The 23,065-nt window shown below is 36.1% G+C and overlaps 1 protein-coding gene across 1 annotated transcript in view; it reads right to left on the bottom strand.

The window, feature by feature from the left end:
• Window positions 1-23,065, bottom strand: part of Arhgef26 (Rho guanine nucleotide exchange factor 26) — a 123,315-nt gene that overhangs the window by 76,006 nt on the left and 24,244 nt on the right. Inside the window, exons 4-5 of the mRNA XM_013159884.3 lie at window positions 15,829-15,885; window positions 13,234-13,394 (exon numbers count right to left, since the gene is read on the bottom strand). Of these exons, the coding sequence (XP_013015338.2) occupies window positions 13,234-13,394; window positions 15,829-15,885 (218 nt within the window). The remainder of the gene's footprint in view (window positions 1-13,233; window positions 13,395-15,828; window positions 15,886-23,065) is intronic.

Below are 23,065 nucleotides of genomic sequence, written 5' to 3'. Positions count from 1 at the left end.
TACCATCGATGTGGATCTATTCATCATTTTAAGTTCCCAAAGAGAAGACATTAGACAGAGGAAGCATTGGCTTATTTGAGAAGAGAAATTGGGGAGAAGGATATGAGTGTTACTGTATTCTTCACTTAAAACTCTGGCTATATTATGGACTAAAAGAAAAGTAAAGAAGAACTGGTACATAGTACTATGCAGAAGGTTGTCATTGTCTTACAAAACTCCCTTGTATATATTGAGAATATGTCTAGAACCTAAGCCCTAATCAATCTTACTGGAGGACCTGCTTTTTTCACTGAAAAAATTTGAATTTTACAAAATTGAATGAATTTTTCACCATATGTATTTATTAACTTGCACTGCAGAGGGTAAACCTTCTCAACAATTGCTTCTTGGATTTTTAAAATAGAGTAACCTCCTCCTGATGGAGAAACATTAAGGCAGCCCCAAAGAAAGGCACTCAGTTTACAAAGAGGAAAAGCAGTTAGTGGAAATGGGTCAAAAGCAGTTCTGGACAATTCCAACTTTTACCACACCCAAATGCCTACAACTCAATCCCAGGCTTTTTCAAAGAAATATGTCCACTAAAATTATGCCATATTTTCCTCAAGAAAAATTCAGAGGAGAAGGCAGCTAAGCTTCTAAAGCCTTCTTTCCCATCTGTTTTTTAGAGCTTTGATGTTCACTCTTAGAAAGTCATTCTCATGCATTATCTTCCTATTAGGAAATTCTTCGTATCTTTACTTTCTCCAGCCAATCTTTCCTACATTAAAAAAAAAAAAAAAAAAAAAACACTGTAGCAACACATACAGCTATATATTTTTTTTTTTCATATCATCCCCAAAAGACTTTTACCACATCCAGGTCCTAATAGAAGCCAGACTTCTGAGCCTTAGGTAAGGTTTGCAGAGCCCACCCTTGGTGAGACTCACTTTTCTGAACCACATGCGATGGAGAGTTTACTGCCTGGAAAAGGCCTTGGTAGGAATAAGTGACTGCGGTGAAAGTTGGTGCTGAAACATCAACACTCTTCGCAAGCAAGGACGGAAGGGCCCTGGCTTCCAGTTCTTTGGTTATTCAGATAAACAGGGAGGGTTAACTCAGCAGCTGATGTGCGGAGGAAGTAAATGACAGCAGAAGGATGAGACTGAGACCTTGTTGCATCCTCAGGAAAGAAAAATATTATCAATAAAAACTAGACTTTAAAGCAGGGAAATAGTCCACGCTGAGAAAGTCTGAAATAAAACAAAGAGAAAAACAAAAAAGTTTCTCCAGCTTGAACATCTGAGTTTCCAAATGCAAAGGTCTTTAAAGAGTACAGAACAATGGTTTGCTCAAAAGTATATGAGGGTAGAGTATTTTGGGACTAAATAACTATGCTTTCCTTCCTAAATTGGAAAAGATATTTCAAAAGTAACAGAAAATTATCTAGTATATACCTCTTACAAATACTGATAAAATGATATCTTCATCTCTGAATGTAATTGGTAAAATTATTTCTGATATTTTAAATTTTAAAAATTATACTTTGTGGAAGTAAACCAGACATTGGTCAGGAAGACCAAAAAATAAAAAGGGATAAAGAGAAAAGTGAAGGCTCAAAACAGGAGGCATTTAAATACAGCAATCCCCAGAACTAGCAAAAACACATAGGAGGTGAACCATGCTCTTTGGTCGCACTGCCTACCTCTTTTTTTAAACCTACAAAAAATGGATTATTAAATGACTATATCAGATGTTGCAGAAACTAAAGATAAAGCAGCTAAAACTGTGATAAAATTTTTTAAAACACAGTCCTTCTTAAGGTCTTTTATTTAATGCTACTTAATAAAATCCAATAGAAAATCAAAGAAAAAACATTTTATGGCTTTGTCACTTCTGTTGTCTTTGTCAGAATAGACTCGAGTACAACTTGAACTTGTTAGAATGAGTCATAGCCTATAAAACATCTCCACAACATGCTTTTCAAAGATATTTACACTCATACGTACATACAAGCTTATGTATGTTTTTCTAAATACAGTGCATCAGATGCCGCATATACAAGATGCAAAAGAAGCAGGAGGACCACTCTAGCAGATAAGCACAAACACTCCCATTGTACCCTGTTCTGGTTGTTCATATCACTCTTCTGTGCTAGAAAAGAAATTCCAATGAACTCCCGATACAGAGACAGTTTTTCTTGTTACAAAGGGACCTTTGTTTGAATCCCCCACAAGTGACAAGGTCAATCTTAGCCAATCTTGACATTTCTATGGAACCTTTCCACCAAATTTTTTTGCAAGTTCAAATCATTTCCCGAAACCTTTTTTAAAATCCAAAGAAAACACTGTATAGATAAAATATCTGTAAAGTTCTTTAACAAATACCATTCACTATACACACACGTCCCTCAGAATATTTTTCTATAAAAATACTTTTAAAATCTAAAAATGCAACGCAGTATGATTTAACCTACATCCTTTAAAATTACAGAAAATGGTAACACTATATCGAATTAATATTTAAAACTATATTTACCTATCTTTTTTGAAAGAGTGGTGTCAGGACTTTTTAAGAAAATCACATTTTCATAAGTTTTTATCTGTAGTTCTAAAAAATTAAAACAAATTTTGATGTGCAATTGCTCAGTATCTACATTGCTGCTTCCTAAAGGATTAAGAATTCCTTCATTTAAATCCTTAAAAAAGACTTGCAAACTTTTCTTCAAAATTTACTTGGGAAACATTAGATTATTCAAACTAAGAAATAAAACAGTAAGTCATCCCTTCCAAACATACACTTTCTTTTCTCCCTCAATTTACTGTAGAAATAGTTTTAGGAATTTATTTGGATTTCTTTTTAACCTGATGATGTAAGAACCATAGAAAATTTTTATAATCAATTGGCTCATTCTTAGAGCATATTGCAATACTGCAACTGTAGGGCCATATTCACAAGCTGCTTATGATAAAGTCACTGGGTAATATCCCTTACTTAGGGGGCACTGCTCATGGGAAAACAAGAAGGTGAAAAAGTCTACTACCGCCATGAACAACAATATGCATTTGGTTTTTAAGATCTTCTATTCTAAGAGGTCAAAGACTTTCAAAAATGATACAAGTCTAATCACGTGCTCTCTGCCTAGTTCCATGAGTGATACATACTAACAGAAGAAAATCCTGAAAAATTTCCAGATATGTAATCCCCAGTAGAAGTCTGAATTGAAATTTAACTCATTAGACTAAACTCTTATTAACAACCTATAAAATACTATGTGTGTGTATTTTTGAACGAATGGTTTTGGTGAATGCATTCCAAAGAATTTAAAAAACTCACTAGTCATTTCCTATATAAGTGAATGACTTTAAGCAAATTCACATAATTTGGACCTCAACATCCTGACCAGCAAAAGGAAATAAGGGTACTTCATAGCACCCTATAAAAGACTGAATCAGACGAAATACAACAATTGATGGGAAAAAAATAAAATTGATGACCAGATGCTAATAATAATTGTGTAGCAATTAGAGGCAACATACCACAACAAATTTTGAGAAAGCTCAAAAGCTGGCTAACTTAATTCACCAACCATCCTCCTTGGGCTTAAATCAAGTGTTAGATTTAAGTTGGCCAGATCGCAAAGTTTACATTAAGATCTTTTCCAGCGGCCAGAAAAACTGTGTGGTCCTGCTTGTTTCACTCACAACTGGCAGAATCAAAAATCCATGTAATGGTTCAAAATCCACAGCTGCAAATGCAATGCAGATGAAATACAGCAACTAAACCTCAGCCTGTGTTTCTTTTTCCACACATTTCTACTCTAGTTTAAGATTGATAACAGCTAGTGACTAAGCTTGGTAACAATTTAGGCTGCCCCAACTAGGATCATTATCCAAGCTTAAATCCCCATGTGACAAACCAAAATTCCCAAGCTTTTGGAGCTTGCAAAGCCAATGCAAGCAGAGGAAAAAAAAAACATGTAGTATACTGGTCCAAATGTCTGCAAAAAATAACCAGGAGACTAGCTTAATTGGCAGCTAAAGCATGCCAGGGCCTGCTCTGAAGCACTGGTCCAAGAAATTTACCACTCACAAGGAAAACATGAGGCTGGTAAGATGCAAAAAATTGAGCCAGTCTTCTCCTAAATCAAAACTAATATATGTTGCCTTATTATGAAAGACTTCATCTACTTTGACTTTACTATATTCAATGTCAAAAATGGCTGCTATTGTAATTAACTGTAACACTGTACTGTAACCATTTTTAAAACAAGGTCATATAGTTTATTGTGCTAGAATCTATATAGAACAAGAACTATTCTTCAATCTAGCCCTAGACCAATGTAGGCATAGGAAAACATATAGGCTATCCACACAACAGTTAATAAATACAAATGCCAAGCCAGGAGCAGCAGGGCAAGCCTGTAATCCCAGTACTTGGGAGGCTGAGGAAGGAGGATCACTGCAAGTTCAAGACCAGCCTATGCTACAAAGTGAGCTCAAGGCCAGCATGAACTGCATAGTGAGACTCTTTCTCAAAAAGATAAATAGATAAATAAATAAAGGTCTTCCCATGAAGCTAGTCCTGCTATGCTGTAAGAGCCTCTACTAAAAGAGAAACCAAGCCTTTCTGTGCAACAAGCTCTGCCATGCTGAGGGGTAAGAGCCTCAATCAGAAGAGAAATCACACCTTCCCATGAAGCAAGCCCCACTATGCTGATCAGTAAGAGCTTCAACCAGAAGGTAATGAATAAATAAATTCCAAAGACACTTCTGAACATCAGACATACATGGTCAAAATGACAGTAATAACAAAATAATTATTTGAGAACCAAGCACTTTATATCTATTATCTTATTAATTTTCAAAACAACCCTATAAGGTTGAGTAAACTATCTTCTGATTAGTGCATGAGATCAAGATTTAGAGGTGTTAATACTTCCCCAGCATGTTCCTAAAGCAAATGTATTTTTAAAGTTTCAGAACTTATGGTTCTGTAACATTCAACTGGCTGATTCCTGCAAAATTTAAAAGGGGCAATAGTAAAATGTGAAAGCATAACATAATAATAAAAATGTATTTGAACATACATATCACTGATGCAAATGACAAAAGCTGTTTAACCCATGGTGTGCTATTAGGATTCAACAAGAAGGCAAATGGTAAAATGAACCTGGCTGGTGCGATTCCAGATTGAGAGTGGAAGCAGAAATCTCCGAGTCTCCCCTGTCACAATATCCCAGTGTCCTGTGCTGTATGTAGTTGCCTCCTTACATGCACCTGGGTCTTCTGGTTCAGTGTCCAACTATTTTGCACTGCTGCTGGGGAACAAAAGGGCACTGTCCAGTTTGCTAGGGCTGCAGAAGAGATTGGGGTCTGCCTACTTCTCATGGCCATTGTATTTAATTACATCTTCGCTCCAATTTCATTAAGCCTTGCACCTTTTAGAGGCTCGATAGCTCAAACCTGGTTACTTCTTGGTTTTCTTCGCTATCAGTTTGATTTAACTTTCATGGATTCCACAAAATACTTATTGAACACCTAGCTCTGGTTTTTCAGATTCTGAAACATTCTGACTGCTTTCTGTTTGTTTGTTTTCCTCTTAGGAGTTTGTACACTGACTCTCTAGGATTTTTACTGGAATTTCAGAGGAGAAGGAAGATGAACACATGTCTTCAGTCAGCCTCATTTAGCTGCGAGTGTCAGCTGTTTAATTTCACAAGACTGTAGACCAATCACCCCTTTTCTGCACACTTAATTAAAAGGAATGCATGTACAATGAAAACATCTGTAGTCCTTACTATACTGAAATGATAAATAACTACTTAATTCCCTTGCTGTTATTCCAAACCTGAATACTGATCAGGGCTGAACACCAGGGACTAGAATATCTATGTTACTGCAGGCTACTGGTGGCAACTCTCATATGAACTTTTTTGCTCATTCATATTAGGAGAGAGAAAAAGCCAAAGAATGTCGCAAAGATGGCTTCTCAGTGTCACTGTCTTTGACTGCCAGCTGAAGAAATTTTTTTTTTTTTGGTACTGGGGACTGAACTCATAACCTCGCGCTTGTCAGGCGCTTATATGACTGAGCTAAATCCCTGGCCCAAGAAGTTAGTTTTTATAAAGAATCAAGTTTATGTGTTAAATTAAGGAAAACAGAGTATGATTTATTTACCAAAGATTCTCTGGTAAATTATATTATATACTGAGGGAGGAGAGAATATCCACTAACAACAAACATTAGCAATGACCATTAGTCCAGGGTAAAAATTAAACAAGTTCTACAAGTTAAAGGGTTCCATATTCTCTGGCCTAGTTAAATTTAATATGCTTTTCTTTTTAAATTTTAGCTTAATGAATTAGAAAGAATGAAATATAGCATTACTAATATTAAAGAGTTTCCAAGGCTTGCTGTTACTTCATTAATATCTAAAGTTTAGAATTTAAATGACCAAATAAAAAACAAACTTCACAGTACAGATACGGTGCATTAACATTTGAACAGCATGTCATTTTTTGGGCAAAATCAAGTCATATAATGTAACATATGCACTTAAAATCATATTTCATATTCCATGATATTTCAATTCTAATATAATCTGATTAAAATTAGGGAAAAAGTCTTGTGGAGAAGCCCGTGTTGGGTAAGAATTGTTTCGTATGTTTACTATTACTGTAATGTACTCTGCTACACAAAGCAAGAACTGCAGAACTTGGCATTAGATGCTCATTACACGCTAGGAACAAATTCAGTTCCTTGGGACACAAAAGCACATTGATGGATACTGGGTTTTGCTCTACAGAAATTGAAAACAAGCGGAGTTTTAGCTCCACAGACTTTCCGAAGACACGCTATTTTTTAATTTTTAAAGGGAAAAATAGAAATGAGTACCTTGGAAAGTTCCTCAGCAGCCTATTTTACAGAACACAATTAACACAAAAGATTGTTAGCATACTCTACATATTGCGAATGAAAACTCAGAATTGAAGTTAAAACTTTTTTCTGGCGCAAAAGACCTTACTTATACCTTATTCTGTAAACAGAACAGGAAGGCTACTATTCAGTCTTATACAACAGACACAATTTCTTTTCCTCATAGTATCTACCTTTTATCAGGGATATATCTGAGATTTAAACACAACTGGAATTAGATCACATTCTGTTTGCAAAGTAATATAAATCAATCAGATGTCAAGGGTTTTTGCTAGTAATTATCTACAAACTACTCTAAGAGAACACAGATTTGGGAAGGAAGAATCAAACAGGAAGAAAAAATAAATAAAAAATGAGGGACCTATGTAAACAAGCCTATTCATTTCTAAACGAAGGGAGATATCTAATACTCTGCTTCCCATTTTCATGATTAGGCTTTTAGTTTATCATTGGTCCTCAGAAGGCTGCATCAGGTAGACTTCATGAATTTGAGACAGTGCAGAAGTTAGCACAGTTAAAGTGGAAAAAAGTGGTTCGAGGGCTGGAGATCAAAGGCTTTGTTCTGGTGCTGATCCAAAGCCATCGAGGTTCAGCCTCAACTTAAAAATTTCACTGTAGGCATCTCATGAAGAAGAAAAGACTCTTCTAAGGAAGGACAAATACAGGATCAGGAGTATTCCAGCTGCTTCCTCACACACGGGAAGATTAGAAGCAACAGTTAGGAGGACTATTGTACCTACAAAGAGAGAAATGTGGAGATGCCAACCACAGAGCGAGCCCTTCCACAGCCAGCTGGCTTGATGAAGGCCCAAACTCACTGTGCAGTTCTTATTTTATTTATTTCATTTGTCCCACACTATAAGTCCCTCCAATGTTTCTCTGTCAAAATTCTGACGTGAGTTTTCTTTTACTCCACTTATGCATTTCAAGAAAGGCACCACTAGTACGGGGTGGGGACACTTCATGTTTATCTAGGACCACTACCAATTTCAGCACGTGTGACTCACCAGCCCCCAGCTAATAAAGCCAAGAGAGCCCCCAAATCAAGAGGGTGACCAGAAGGTATTCCCAGTAGGTCAAAGGGGTAAATACCACCCCCTCCACTGCTTAAAATCCACTGCTACAAGATTCAGTGTCTCATTAAACACACAGGGACAGAAACATCCTTGTGGCTCGAATCTGCATCACTATGCAAGACTTTTCTGGAGTCCCAATCGGTTTTCCTCTTTTCAACTGGACAACCTCCCTTTATGTTCCACAGTCACTCAAACTTAACATGCCCCAGACTGAGGTCTTTACTTCCTTCACTAAGCCCCAACCTCTTCCTTTTAGATCGTGGTGCATAGGAACTGCATCTGCAGCCAGCCCTGGAGGCAAACTAACCTCTTTCTTCTTTTTACCAGTACCCCAGAAATTCTGTTCTAAGCATCTTTTGAGTTGCCACTTTGGGCCCCCAATTAGGCTCCCACAATAGCCAGTAGTGTTACTTCAACTGCCTCAAATATCTCATTTTTACCTGCTCTCTAATGCAAACACACACCACTCCAATTCTACCACATTAGGTGGGAGGGGTGTGCATGTGATTGCTAGTATTTTTTCACATTAGTAACGGCAAAATTTTTCAGGAAACATTGAAAATTCCTCAGCCTTATAATGGCCTTTACCATCTGCTCTCTTCCTTCCCTTGGATTCACCAAGTACTGTGCTCTGAGATGCCTCTGCACTCACACTGTTCCACCAGCCATCATCTGCCTCAGAAGACCGACAGCCACAAGACAGAAATGCTCTGGAACTTACAAACCTTGCAGAATAGGAGGCTCAGTAAGTGTTGACTGAAATGAGCAATTTGTTATACAGAAGACAAGAATTTGGTAAAACCAGCCAAGATGGTGCACTCCTATAATCCCAACACTCCAAGGATGAGGCAAAAAGATTGTGGTGAGTTCAAGGCCAGCCTGGGCTACACAGTGAGCTCAAGGCCAGTCTGAATTGAAGAGTGAGACCTTCTCAAACAAACAAACAAAAGAATTTGGTAAAACCATACCCTGCTGATAAACACACACACACTACACCAGAATAAGCATAATCTTTGTCTCTGTTGTCTATTTTCAAATAATGCCTACTTGTATGAAAGAGCCTCTAAGTGCTGGGAGTCCGTACAAAATCACACTACTCACCTGACAGTCAAGATCAGTCTGACCGCATCCTACGCTAAATACGCCAGCACTTACAGCTACAACTTTTCCTTATGTAAAAGAAAACAAGGAAGGTATCCCCTCCTGGGATGCACTGCACAAGTTATTCTTAATCAGCAATATGTAGTTAATTCAGATACTGGTCATGTATTTTACTTATGACTTTATTTTACATTTTATTGGAACTGTAGGTTCAGCATGTAGATATTACATCATGAAATTTCTGTAATCTTCTGAGTACTTTGAATTTTAAAAACACTATGTATAATATGCTGCTTCAAATTAAATCAAATAAAATTTGTAATGTAAGTTATTAAAATACAAGATTTTTAAGTAGACGCTGAACAGACTTAGTTGAAATATAAGACATCAAATATCACATATAGTGGATCCAGTCATGATGCACATCTGCAATCTCAGCACTTGGGAGGCTGAGGCAGGAGTATCACTGTCATTCAAGGTTAGTCTGAGTTATATAGTGAGTCTCGGTCTCAAAGAACAATAAGGAGCTATCATATAGCTATCCATAACAGTTGATAATGATAAACAACTACATATGGCACTGACTTATTATTTTTACAACAATATTATTATTTTTATTATTATTTTTAGACTGTTTTCCTACTTATAAAAAAATTTACCATAAAATAGTATACTGTGTTATCCTGACAGACTCATACATATATGTATATGTTACTATGTTTACATTAGTTTTCTTCTATGCTGGCTTTAATTCCATGTTGTTTTATTCATCAGCCCTAGAAGCAATAGGCTGTCTCATTTATACAAGTGGTTTAGCCTAGGTGTACAGTAGGTTATATTACCTAGGTCTGTAGAAGTGTACTCAGCTGTGTCTGTCCTGCAGCCTCCAGGCTGCTTGCCTTGGTTTTTTTTTTTAATGTTATAATAGCTAACACTATAAACACAGAGGAAGTTTCATACATTAACCATATGTATTTTATATGTGGTCCAAGACAATCCCTCTTCCCTCAGCGTGGGTCAACAGGCCAAAAGGTTGGGCATGCCTATAAGGTGTTCTCCCACCTTTCTCTGAACTTATCCTTGTTCTTAAGTGATGCATGAGAATATGGCAATGCCTTTGTTACTTATCTTGTAACTTTAAGACTCTGTGTTCACTGAGAATAATGCACTTAGTAAGCTTGGTATAAATGGTAAGTATCTGGGGCTGGGGATTTAGCTCAGCGGCATAAGCACCTGCCTTGCAAGCAGGCGGTCGTGAGTTCGATCCCTGGTACCAATAAAAATGAAAAAGACAAAAAAAAAATTGGTAAGTATTCTGTACAAAATAACTAAAATATTAGTTGAATAAATGAATACATGCTTCCTTCAAGTTTAAAGGAACCTTGAGTTTTAATCGTTTTGGCATATGGTGATTTTAGTTATGTTCATCATTTCTACTTGCTCTATGATTTTTGTCAATTTTTCACATAAAATGCTTCTGTCAGCCCCCACCTTTCTGAACAGAAGAAACACTAATACCTTTTTCCACTTCTTGTTAAGCAGATCACTTCTCATGATCAGCTAAACTGAGCTTTCACACTAGGACTGTTCGTCTTATCAAAGTAAACACTCAGTTTGCAGCTATAAGCAAATGTCTTTCTTCCCTCATGTATGTCATGTAACATTAGCATTTATCTCAAATTTTAATTCATTTCATCATGGGGAAATAATAGCAACATTAATTTAATAAGTACTGACCATATACAGGCACTTTTTTCCATACCGTTCTTATTTACATAGAAAAGTTTATGAAAATGTTATCTAAAACTAAATTAAAATAATGTCAAGCGTGGTGATTCATGCCTGTAATCCCAGCATTTGGGAGGCTGAGGCAAGAGGATCCCTTTGAGTTCAAGGCCAGCCTGGGCTACAAAGTGAGTTCAAGGCCAGCCTGAACTGCATAGTGAAACGCTGTTTAAAAAACCAAAAACAAAAAACCATTATACTTAGATAACCCTTCCTGCCTATTAGACTGACTAAAACCTAAAGATTTGTTGGAAGGCTATGAGGAGCCATGTACTCTTCTACCCTTGGAATGGAAAAGTGTACAAATGCTATGAAGACAATTGAGCAATACTTTATTGCACTGTGTACACATCCACTCTTTGATCTAGCAAGTTTACATCTAAGAATCTATTCCAAAGACACAATAGCTAAAATGCAGTAGAACATAAGCACAAAGCAGGATTCCCTGTAACAGTGAGACTTATAATAATCTTAATGCCCATCAATAGGAGGCTGGATAGGTCAATGATGACAAAGCCATTCAGTGGGGAATCACAGAACTGGAAATACATTTCTCTTTCCCTCCCTTCCTTCTTTTTTAACTTCCTTTCTGCTTTCTAGTGCTGGGCATTGAAATCCTGAGCTTTCATAGTGAGCTCTTTTTTATTTTCATTTTTGAGACAGGAGCCCCTAAATTACTACCAAGTTGCCCAGGCTGGGCTCAAGACTCCCAATTCTGCTGCCTTAGCCCCCCCAACTCCCAAACTGCTGGGACTACAGGCATGTGACACTAATCTCACCAGACTTAATAAACAATAATCTATTTTTTAGATTAACTATACAAAGAAGGACCAGGGTACATAGGACAGGGATAGAAGTCAGATTTCTTTTTTTCAAAAAAATAGGGAAATATATGGAGCTATATATGATACATTAAAAAAATCACATATTTAATGCATATATTTTGGTGAATCTGGAACACCAACAAACTTCTTTAAATGTATCATGATTCACAGATTTGAATTTAGACTTTTTCTGCATATTGAAACTCCAAAAACTGCTTAGCAGTGAGCACCATTAGCGCTCACTCAGAGATTCCAACATACTGCTTCACGTCAAAAGATACCAGGGCTCATGGAAATGCCTGATTTAGGCCCAGAACATGAATTGTAAAACATGATCCCTTAACATTTTGAAATATCATATAACAAGAAAATAACCAAAGATTATTAAGATTAAGGGAATATTTGGCATTAACAAATAAAGTAACTTAAATTTCACACACTGGGAAGGCTCCGTATTTCCCTTTATAGAAATATTTCAGCTAATAAATGAATAGAAAGTGAGCACTGAGAGTAACTCCATTTTGCAATTCTTAATGAGGTAATGGCTCTGCTATTGATCTGGTACACTTTATGTACCTCAAGGGAAATGTTGCAAAACCAATGACTGGGTCTCTTCAATAATCTGCAGTGACAAGTGTAACAATGAATGAGGAACTTTAATGGACAAATATGTAAAGATCTTGAAGACTGAAGTAAAAAAAAAGTAAGAAGAACAACAATATGCTACCAATTAAAAAGAAGAAAATATATTTTTTCTTTATAATCATAGACTGTTTCTTAAAAAATACACAAGAAATAAAGCTTTTTTTTTAGTTACCTTTTGGGTGACAGAGAACAATACAGGAAGGGCATTTTCTTTTTTTAAATATAGATCATTTGGTACCTCTGGAATTCTACAGCATTTTAACTTACACTTGCATGAAATCAAAGAATAAAATCATAAATTAAAGACTCATGGATCTGGTAATTTTTATTTCATTAAAGTATTTATGAATAAGATATTATAACTACATACTTGGAAATATTTAAACAAAAAGCAAAGATAACAGAAAAATGTTAACAAGTGTTAAGTACAAATACAGGGTGCAAAAAACACTATTATGGAAGTTTATCTACTTTTCATGATCCAAAGTAAAAGAAAAATATTAAATGTAGTAAAAATAAAACATTATTACATTCTACTTAGATATTCTTTATCAAAGAACTAAGTCTGAGACTTGCTCTTTCATCACCAAAATGGGCAAAAGTTACAGACTATTACCAAACAAGATTTGCAGATGGAATCCAAAGGGAAAGAGTGAATGGACGTGTGGCAAAGTCATTAGCTAGGGCAATTAATTACATACTCGACATCTCTATGTCAATGAACAACTTAAAAAACAGTTTTAGAAAACACTTCAAGGAATGAATCCAATAGCCAAATAAACGGATGAAGGATTTTATAACCCCACGCTCCTTCCTTTTGAGATAACTTGGGTGTTTGTTAATAAGCAATACCTTGACACAAGCGAAGGCAAACTGAGATGCACTTACTTTTTGCTTGCCTCACAGACGTCTGTGATATTGGAGAAAAGATGATGTCTCTCAGTTTTGGTCATTGTATCACTCAGTTCTTTAGAATTTTTAAACATTCGAATCAAGATCTCCAAGCTGAGCAAATACGAATGTTCAGACGATATGACTTCAAAGATTGCCTCGTAAGAAAGAGAAATAAGTAAATTGTTCATTATTTTAATTGAAGAACTAATAAAGCTCTCACTGTTCTGCTATAAGAATGTGGTGTTCTGTGAACTACAAAAAAAGGTGAGAATTAAGAAACGTACCATTAAATTACTGCTTTTATAGAGGCACATATATCTAAATACTGAGACAGTGTTACTTTCTGTATTATAAATACTGAAAAGGAAAGAATCTAGACGACATTGCATCCTGAGGTCATGCCTTTGCCACAGGGTAGAATCTATGGCAGGAAAGCTGGGCATGTCATAAAATCTCAGTGTGATGTTAATTAACCTTCAGGGTCATCTCTAGCCCTGCTTTCAAAGCCTGCTGCTTCCAGGGACAGTAAGAATTTATGGTCATCTCTTGGAATCCAGAGAAAATTTCTCACAAATACCTTACTTTGCTCCCCTTTACTGTGTGCTCTTTTTCTGTCTCCGTCTTTAATCCAACTAATGTGCAGTCAGTAACAAATATTCTGGCATGAATTCTGCTCTTGAAGGCTCTTACGAGCCACAGGAATTCTTTTATTTAAACTCACACAATTGAAAATAATTCTGTCCATTCAACAAGCCACCTCCCTTCTCTTGCTAGTGTCTCAAGAAGGAGTAAAGGACCCTCCGCAGACTCCTGGTGTCAATGCCAACACCTTGGTGTAAGGATTTCATCTAGCTCCTCAGCAAAACCAATTCAGATCTAAGGAGGGTGATGCAGGAGACTTCCTCCTCAGGGAGGGGTGGTACACATCTGTCGTGGTGAGCTGCCTGGCAGCCATGCATTCAGCACACTGACTGCAGGGTGCCTGCACCGAAAGTACCTCCAAAAAGCACACAGGAGACCCGGCTGCCTGGGAACAGGACAGACACAGGCAGGTGGAGGCCCAGTTGCTAAGAAGTGGCCCATGTTTTTTAAATCAGGTTAGCAGCAATAATCCCTTTTTGCATCTGTAAAGTGTTAGAGACTTAGGTCTCCCTTAGTTGTGCTGGCTTAGCATCATCTGTGCTCCAGGAAATTAAATGATGTAACTTCCCAAAGAACAAAGAGAAAGATCATTAAGAGCTTCATTTAATGTGTATCTCATATAAGCCTATTTAGTCAATAGAATTATCTGCCCAAAATAAAATCAAACTACAGAAAACTCTTTACTTTGGCCAAAAATAATGGGTTTCATATCACTGATAGATATATGGCCTTAGAACTACTTCAAATGCATTCAACAGCAAAGACTGTTTTAAATCAAATGCAAAATATGATTTAGACAAAAAAATGATGAATTAAATAGAATAGATCATATGAGAAGGCAAGTGGTATCTCAATTTAATAAGTAATTGTTAAAATATCCTTCAATAGGGCTGTGAATGCCTAAAGACAAACCAGGTTAAACCTGTTGCAAACAGCTACACAGGAATAGAAAGGAACCACAAAGTTAAAATTGAAGTTGTCATTAACTTGTTATGTTACAAATCTGCATAAATATTATCAAAATATAGTTGAAACAGATCAGGTTCAAATACAGAAGATTAACAGAATAGATATGTTTTAACGGATTTGGGACCTTGGAAAAGTTCTGGAGTATACCTATAAAATGAGACAAAAACGCTGTTTATGCCACAGTGTTAAAAATAAAGAAAAGAATACTACCCACTGTCCATCATCAGATATAGAATTTAAAAGATGATACAGAATAGTATATAGTGGTTGAAATGATTTATCTGCATTAACATGCATTAACATGAATAAATCTCAGGGCTGGGGATTTAGCTCAGCAGCATAAGCACCTGCCTGGCAAGCATAAGCGTATTACGTATATAAACATAATACATGTAAACTTTGCATTTTGGTACTCATTTTTAAAATTTGAATTTGAATTTTTTGGTACTGGCAATCAAACTGAGGACACTGCACTTGCCAGACAGGCACTTGTGCTATGTCCCCAGCCCCTTTGGTACATTTTTAGATGACAGGAAGCTTGCAGAGAGTTCAGAGTTCCTGTTAGCCATTACAAAGTTGCTCCTGATCAGAGTACATTACGTACCTGAGGTACATTAATCTATAGACTAATGTATATACTTCATTCAGGTATCACCAGTTTGTCAGCAACATCATTTTTTTAACTCCAGGATCTAACTTCTGTTTCATTTGTTGGAATATTTCTTCCAGTTTAATCACTTCAACTATATGTTTTATTGTTTAAATGCAAATGTTGAAATATACAAATATTTGCTTTGCTGAGGGCTCATGCTTCTGTACCTTTATTTAACAATGGCTATTTGCTAATTTGGTAAACAGAAAACAAATACATTCCCAAGGGACAACCCTGAGCAAGTGCATCTAGAAAGTGAAAGCCCAAAATCACAGACCCCTCTCGTCACACGTAGAGCTCTAACACACTGTTTGTGAGACACATACCTCTTGTCTCTTCCTTTCTTCCTGGCTTACTGTCTGAGACAAACCATTTCTTTTCACCTAGGGGAAAAAAAAGAGTTGAACCTATTTACTTTGACAGTTTATTATGTGAGGTATAACTGATCTTCAAAAATGAAGATACTATCCAAAATGCTGAGGTCAGTACACATCTTAACATTTAGTTATCAAAACTGTCAAATAATATTTAATCACAGTCATGAATTAACAGTTAAACATTAAAGAAATAAAAAGTGCCTAGAATATTAATCCTATCAGGTTGAGAGTTTTGCTCTGATGCTAATTCTAGCTATTTCTAAAGTACATATCAAGCTAATCTCTTAAATCATAAATGAAAAAACTTAATATCAAAGGAAATGACCTGATGACTGTAAATTCATTGTCCAGGATCACACATAAAAGTTATTTTAACAGTGTTTTCTACAAAGACACCAATGGAATGAATACCAGGGTTCTTTAGAAAAGCCAATTGAACAAAAGAACAAACCCTTCCCTCATCTCCTGGCCAAACACCAGAAGTTTACTGGCATACTTAAATTGACAAAAAAGGATGTTAATCTAATGTTCTTTTGGTTTGTTTATTTGTTTGTTTGTTTTTGAGACAGGGTCTCCCTGTGAAATTTAGGCTAGCCTCAAACTCATGGCAACCCTTCTGCCTTAGCCTCTGAAGTGTTGGAATTATAGGATGTGTCACCACACCAGGCTAAAATAAACTTTTTGCTATCCTTCTTAAAAAAATTTTCAAACATGTTTCCTAGGCCCATTTTAAGATGACAACTAAAATTTTGTCATAAATGAAAAAGATGTATTTCTGATAATTTTAAATCTAAATACATAAAATAGAAAATGTTACTATATTCTTCCAAATGTGTCCAGTGTTGCATAAAAACTGTTATGATTTTATATTCACCATCATTCACTTAAAAATAAATAAGTTTTCCTTCACAGCTGGAGATTTTATATTCTTTTCTCTCATTGAAATTATATTCCTGTGTCAATTTCTCCTCTAAATTTCCTAATATTCTATAATCCTATGAGTTATGGTCTCCTATCATCATTTTACAATGTTTTCTAAAACTTCCTATGACCACTGATCTCTGAGTACAAAGAGATTCTCTTGGATTGTACAATCACCACAAATATCATTAATAACATGACCAAAACAACAAACTTCAATGTTAATTCAGTAAGTATTAAAAGCAAAATCTAGTTAAGAATGCCCTTGGCTACAGAAGTTAAACACTTCAAGAGCAAATTTACAGATAGTGACATTATTAGCAGGTTGGGGTCTCAGGAGATTTAAAGAATTGAGCAGCATGTGGATTCTCCAAACCAAAGATGGCAGAATGCTAAGCAACAACAACTTAGTTTCTCCGAGATTTGGAATCTAAAACACTGGAAGAAGAAAACTTGGGGAAGAAAACAAGAGAAGTAGAGTTCCCAGAAGAAGTGAACAGAAAAATTAAAAACTACAGAAAATTCGGGAAGACAACATAACACAGAGAAGGCAAGGGACAATATGTACTTTCTCCCAGCTCCCAGTCTCCCAGGAAAGGGAGACTGAATCCATAAAGACAAAATGAAAGTTGGAAACTTTAGAGGGCTTCAGGGAAAAACACGATGGTAGAATGGACTAGTGTATTCTGTGATGTGCAGGGAGAGTATGGGATTCCGCTCCCACTTGAGTCTTTGACAGTCAACAGCTGGCAAGTGATTCAGGTCCCGGCACCCACCACATCCCTGGAAAGAGTCTCAGTAAGACGTTATTCTGGGGAAGAGTTGATTGTTTGAAACTAGGAGTTGGAGAAGCTGCAGGATAGCTTCGCTTCATGGCTCCCAGTGTCACATTCACACAGTGACTGGGTGACAGACACTCCCAGGAGACAGCCACAACCAATAAGGTACTACAAAGAGACCCCCCAAGGGGTCTGGGCTAAAGTCAGAAGCTGGGCGCAGCCTGAGCTGCTCTGGATTTGAAAGTCATAGCATTGGCGCACTTGCCCCTATGCTTGCTACAGCCTGCTGGTGCCTGCCTCCAGCACAGATGTGGGGTCTGACAGTCTGGTTTATCTACCAGCATGCGCACAGGCATGTCTTGACTTGGACACAGCCACAAAATTGTAGATCCCAGAAGAAAATCACACATCCAACATCAGAGAGAAATTTCTTTTTTTTCCTGCCTGTTCTCTTTCCTCTCTCCTCTCTCTGTCTCTCTCTCTCTCTCTCTCTGTGAGTAAGATGTTATTCTGGGGAAAGGTTAGTTTGGTAGTGTTTTCTGTTTTGTTTTATTGTTCCTTTTTTTCATCTTTCCTTTCCTCCTTTCTCTTTTAACAGTTCAGTAGAGTTTGGGAATTTTCCTTTGTCTTTTTCCTTGCTTCTTATCTGTTTTTGTTACTTCTTTTCTCTCATTTCTTGTTCCTCATGTAATATCTTTTTCTCTCACTTAAAAAAAAAATCTATTTCTTGGCAGTTTTCCTCTTACCTTTACCCAATTCTATAAGCATCTTTCTACTTATCAATTTAGGACCCTTCAAACCACTTTTCTCTTCTCATATCACATAATTTAAGATTTCAAATTTTTTAGTATCTTTAATATGCATATTTTAAATTATATAATGATGAGATTTTTAAAAAAAATCTTTAGGTGGTAACACTATAAAATTACTGTTGAATTCTTTTCTACCATTACTGAAGATACAGCTACAGCAGTTAGTATATTACAGCTGTAAGTCAATACCTGAGTTGTCTTAATGTTTATATCATAATTGTAGATTTCTTTTTTAGGGTTAAGGGTGGCCTATAATTGGTTCTTAAATGTATGTACCTTATTTGTCTTGGATGGCACTACTGTAGCTGATTTCCTTGATATTAACAGGGTTGCATAATTATTGCTATTAAAGGGATTTTATCTGTAAGCCAACTCTTAGGTTATTTTTGTGACATTAACAATACCAGAGTACATTCACAGAAACCTCAGTATTGGGCCAGTTACATCAGATCCTCCCCTCCCAAACTGACCAACGCAGTAAGATTTGAGGGCTTTAAAAGCTGACCACACTCAAAGTACATCACTGAAAAGCAACCAACTAAAGAGATGCCTATACTAATGACAAAGTCATTACACAACAAGGGTCCACAAACCCCAGCACAAAACAAAACAATAGACATATAACAAATGCAGGCTACACCTGGGTGTGGTGGCACACGCCTATACTTCCAGCACTGGAGAGGCTGAAGCAAGAGGATCATAGAGAGTTTGAAGCCAGCCTGTACTAAGTAGTAAAGCACTGCTTCATAAAAAAACAAAACAAAACACCAAAGCAACAAAATGTCTCCCCAAACTCCCAAGCCTCTTGTAACCAATCCAGAGGCCAGTCAAGAGGGAGAAAATTTCATATATATCACACACTCAAATTACTTGACTGGATAATGGAGGAGGTAGAAAATAGATCCAAGAGATATTCAGTAAGATCACAGAAGATATAACTAAACAGAAGCAATAAAATGATCTAGGAGCTTTCAGAAGACATTACTAAAAAGCTAGATGAGTTAAACAAAATGGTAAAAACATGAATGATCAGTTTAACAGATAATTATAGCCAATGAAAATGTTTCAATCAGAAATCCAGGAGATTCAAAATTATATTGAAAGTACAGGCAGCAGAAGTAACCAAGGTGCGGGGGTGGAGGGGATTTAGCTCAGCAGCAAAGCACCTGCTTGGCAAGTGGGAGGCTATGAGCTCATTCCCAGTGCGCGCGCACGCGCGCACACACACACACACACACACACACACACACACACACACACAAAATTGACCAATGTGAGGACAGAATTTCAGAAGTAAAAGACAACGATGTTTTCAAAGACCAACTTCTCAAGACACCTTAAAAGCAATAAAAGAACAGAAAAAGGGTTAGCTAGCTGATACAAAAACCATGAATCTATGAGTAACTAGAAGAAATGAAAAATCAGAAAACAACACATATGGCACAAAAGACCTGCTCACAGAACTAATGGCAGAAAACTTTACAAATATAAGGAAAGAGAGAAACATACAGATTTATAAGGCGCCCCGATCCCCAACAGCCAGGACCAAGAGAGCCTCTCCATGCCATATTATACTCAAAGTACCAGAAAGTCTTCACAGGAACAAAACCTTAAAAGCTGTTAGAGAAAGGCCAGAAATCATATATAAATGTTAACTGGTTAGAATTAGAGTAGACTTTACAACATAAACCTTAAAAACCAGGAGTGCTTGGAGCAAAGTGTTTCAAGCCCTAAAAGATAACTTTCAACTCCAGCTTATGTATCCTGCAAAAATTTCCTTCAAAATTGATAAAGAAATAAGGTATTTCCATGACAAAGAGCAACTTAGGAAATTCATGATCACCAAAAGCAGCATTACAAAATTTCTCAGGAATATCCTAGAAAAAAAAATGAAGCCAACAATTCCAATAAGTCAAAATAATAAATACACTTGGCAGGATGACCAGCAAAGCAAAAGAAAAAGTACAGAAAAATCTACAACGGGAAAATAATACAATGACAGGAATAAGTCAATATCTTTCAATAGTAATTCCCAATGTGAATAGTCTCCATTTACCAATCAAAAGACAGACTGGCAGAATGAATCAAGAAACAAAATCCAATCATATATAGTACTGTATACAAGGAATATATTTAATTCAAATAGAAATTTACAGATTAAAAAATAAAAGGATGGAAAACAATATTCCATGCCATAGGCATCTAGAAAAAAGCAGCAGTAGCCATCTTAGTAGCAGACAAACTCAATTTCAAGCCAAAATTGATTAGAAGAAACAAATTGGTTAAGTGAACCAACCCACTGGAAGAGATAGTAATTATTATAAACATCTATGCATCAAACACAAGCATACACAACCTCTTAAATTAATCAACATGAAAAATCATATAAACACCAATACAGTTGTAATGGAGGTCCTATGATTGATTACAAATGGATAGATAAACTAGACCAAAAAAGTCGCCAAATAAATATCAAAGTTGAACCAAATATTCAAAGAAATGGACTTAGTAGATATCTACAAGATATCCAACAAGAGAAAACATATTCTCAGCAACGTATTACGCTTTCTCTAGAAGAGACAGTATAGTAGCTCAGAAAGCACGCTTAAGTAACTGTAAAAGAATCAAAACTATTCCATGCATATCATCATACCACAGTGCAATGAAACCAGAACACATGGAAATTAAACAACACCAACTTCCTACAGATGATGGAGTTTATCTATCTTCATAGCAGAGTAATATTCCATTGTATAAAAATAACACATTTTCTTTATCCATTCATCTGTTGATAGACATTTAGGTTGGTGCCAAGATTTAGCTGTTATGAATTCTGCTATTATAAATCAGACATAGAAAGCTTAAATATCATGTGACTTATTATATGGGAAACTCAAAATAAAAATAAAGAGAAAAATAAAAGACAGTTAACAGGAAGTAGGGAGATTGACTTTTCTCAAAGGGGAAGGGATGAAGATTTTTCACAAGAGGGAAGGAGCTCAAGAGGAAAGAAGGAGAGGAAACATAGGAGATAAGAAAGGGAACTGGGATATGTACCAATATCATACAAGGAACATAAATATTATGTTGTAAAAACATCTACCAAAAATATTAAATTAAATTAAATTTAAAAAGGGATCAAGAGATGGGTGCACAGGGAAAGGAGGGATGGGACACAGGATGAAAAAAGGAAGCAAGATGTATTATGCATAATACCAACTTCCAAAAAGGAATACAAATGTGTACTAGACACACTAATAATATAAACTTTTTTCTTAAAAACAACACTCTCTTGAATAATCAGTGGGTAACAGATAAAATTAAGGAAGAAACTAGCTCCTATAATTAAACAATAATGCTAGTATGACACATAGAGACCTATGGACACAATGACAGTAGTCCTAAAAGTCCTAAGAGGGAAGTTTATAGCAGTGAATTCCAATATCACACACACACAAAAAGTGAGCTCAAATAAATAACCAAATAATGCAACTCAAGGTCTGAGAAAAACAATCCAACTCCAAAGCTACTATGAGAAAGGAAATAACAGAGATCAGAATATAACCTAATGAAATAAAGATTTTAAAAATACAAGGAATCAATGAATTAAATAGTGCTTGAAATAATAAACAAAACAGACAAACTCTTAGCCAATTCTACTGAAATAGGGACAGAAAGAACTCAAACCCATGCAACTAAAAAAGAAAAAAGAAAAGTCACAATGGGTTGTGCCAAAAATCCAGAAATATCCTTGGTAACACATGGAGAACCTGTACTCTCATAAAATGGAAAATTCAGAAGAAATGGACAAATTCCTAGGTACATAAGAACTACCAAAGCTAAATCAAGACTATACAAACATCCTCAATAACCCAATATTAGTCAATGAAATTAAAGTAATAATACATTAATAATAAACTCACTGAGAATTAGGTAAATAACTTTAATAGCCTCAAGAGAACAGAAATACTTAGAAATTAGCCTAACCAAAGAAGTGAAAGACTTCTACAATAAAAATTACATTACTCTAATAAAGGAGATCAAACAGGACATCAGCTAATGGAAAGGTATTCCCTATTCCTGGATAAGCAGAACCAATAAAATTCAAAATAGCCACACTTTCAAAACTGTTGTAGAGAAAAATGAAATCCCAATTAAAATACCAGTAGCATTCCTCACAGAACTAATGGGAGTAATTCTAAAATTCATAAATGAGAAGAGACCGTAAAAGCAAAAGCAATTCCGTGCAACAAGGGCAAGAAAGGGGCATCACAATCCTGAACTTCAAGTTATACTGCAAAGTTACAGTGACAAAAGCAGGATGGTACTGACAGAAATAACAGACTGATGGATCAATGGAACAGAATAGAGGATGCAGGAACAACTCCAGGCACACTTAGCTTTCTTATCTTTGACAAAGGAGCCAAATACTTCTGCTTCAGGGTAACACATGGTACTGGAAAAACTGTCTATCTGCATGCCAAAGATTGAACCTAGACCTGTATCTCTCATCATGCACTAAACTAAAATCAGAATGGATCAAAGATCTACATGTTAAAATAGAAATACCTAATCGGCTGAAAGAAAAAATAAGTAAAACTCTTGAAGACAATGACTTTCTGAACAGAATCCTGGTTGTATAAGAAATAATTCCCAGAATCAAAACATGGGGTC

The sequence above is a fragment of the Cavia porcellus genome, unplaced genomic scaffold (assembly GCF_034190915.1).
Source record: "Cavia porcellus strain 051 isolate PalLab524CR breed Dunkin Hartley unplaced genomic scaffold, mCavPor4.1 scaffold_5, whole genome shotgun sequence".
NCBI lineage: Eukaryota > Metazoa > Chordata > Mammalia > Rodentia > Caviidae > Cavia > Cavia porcellus.
The sequence above is the reverse complement of the archived record's forward strand: the minus strand, read 5'-3'. Positions and strand labels throughout refer to the sequence as shown.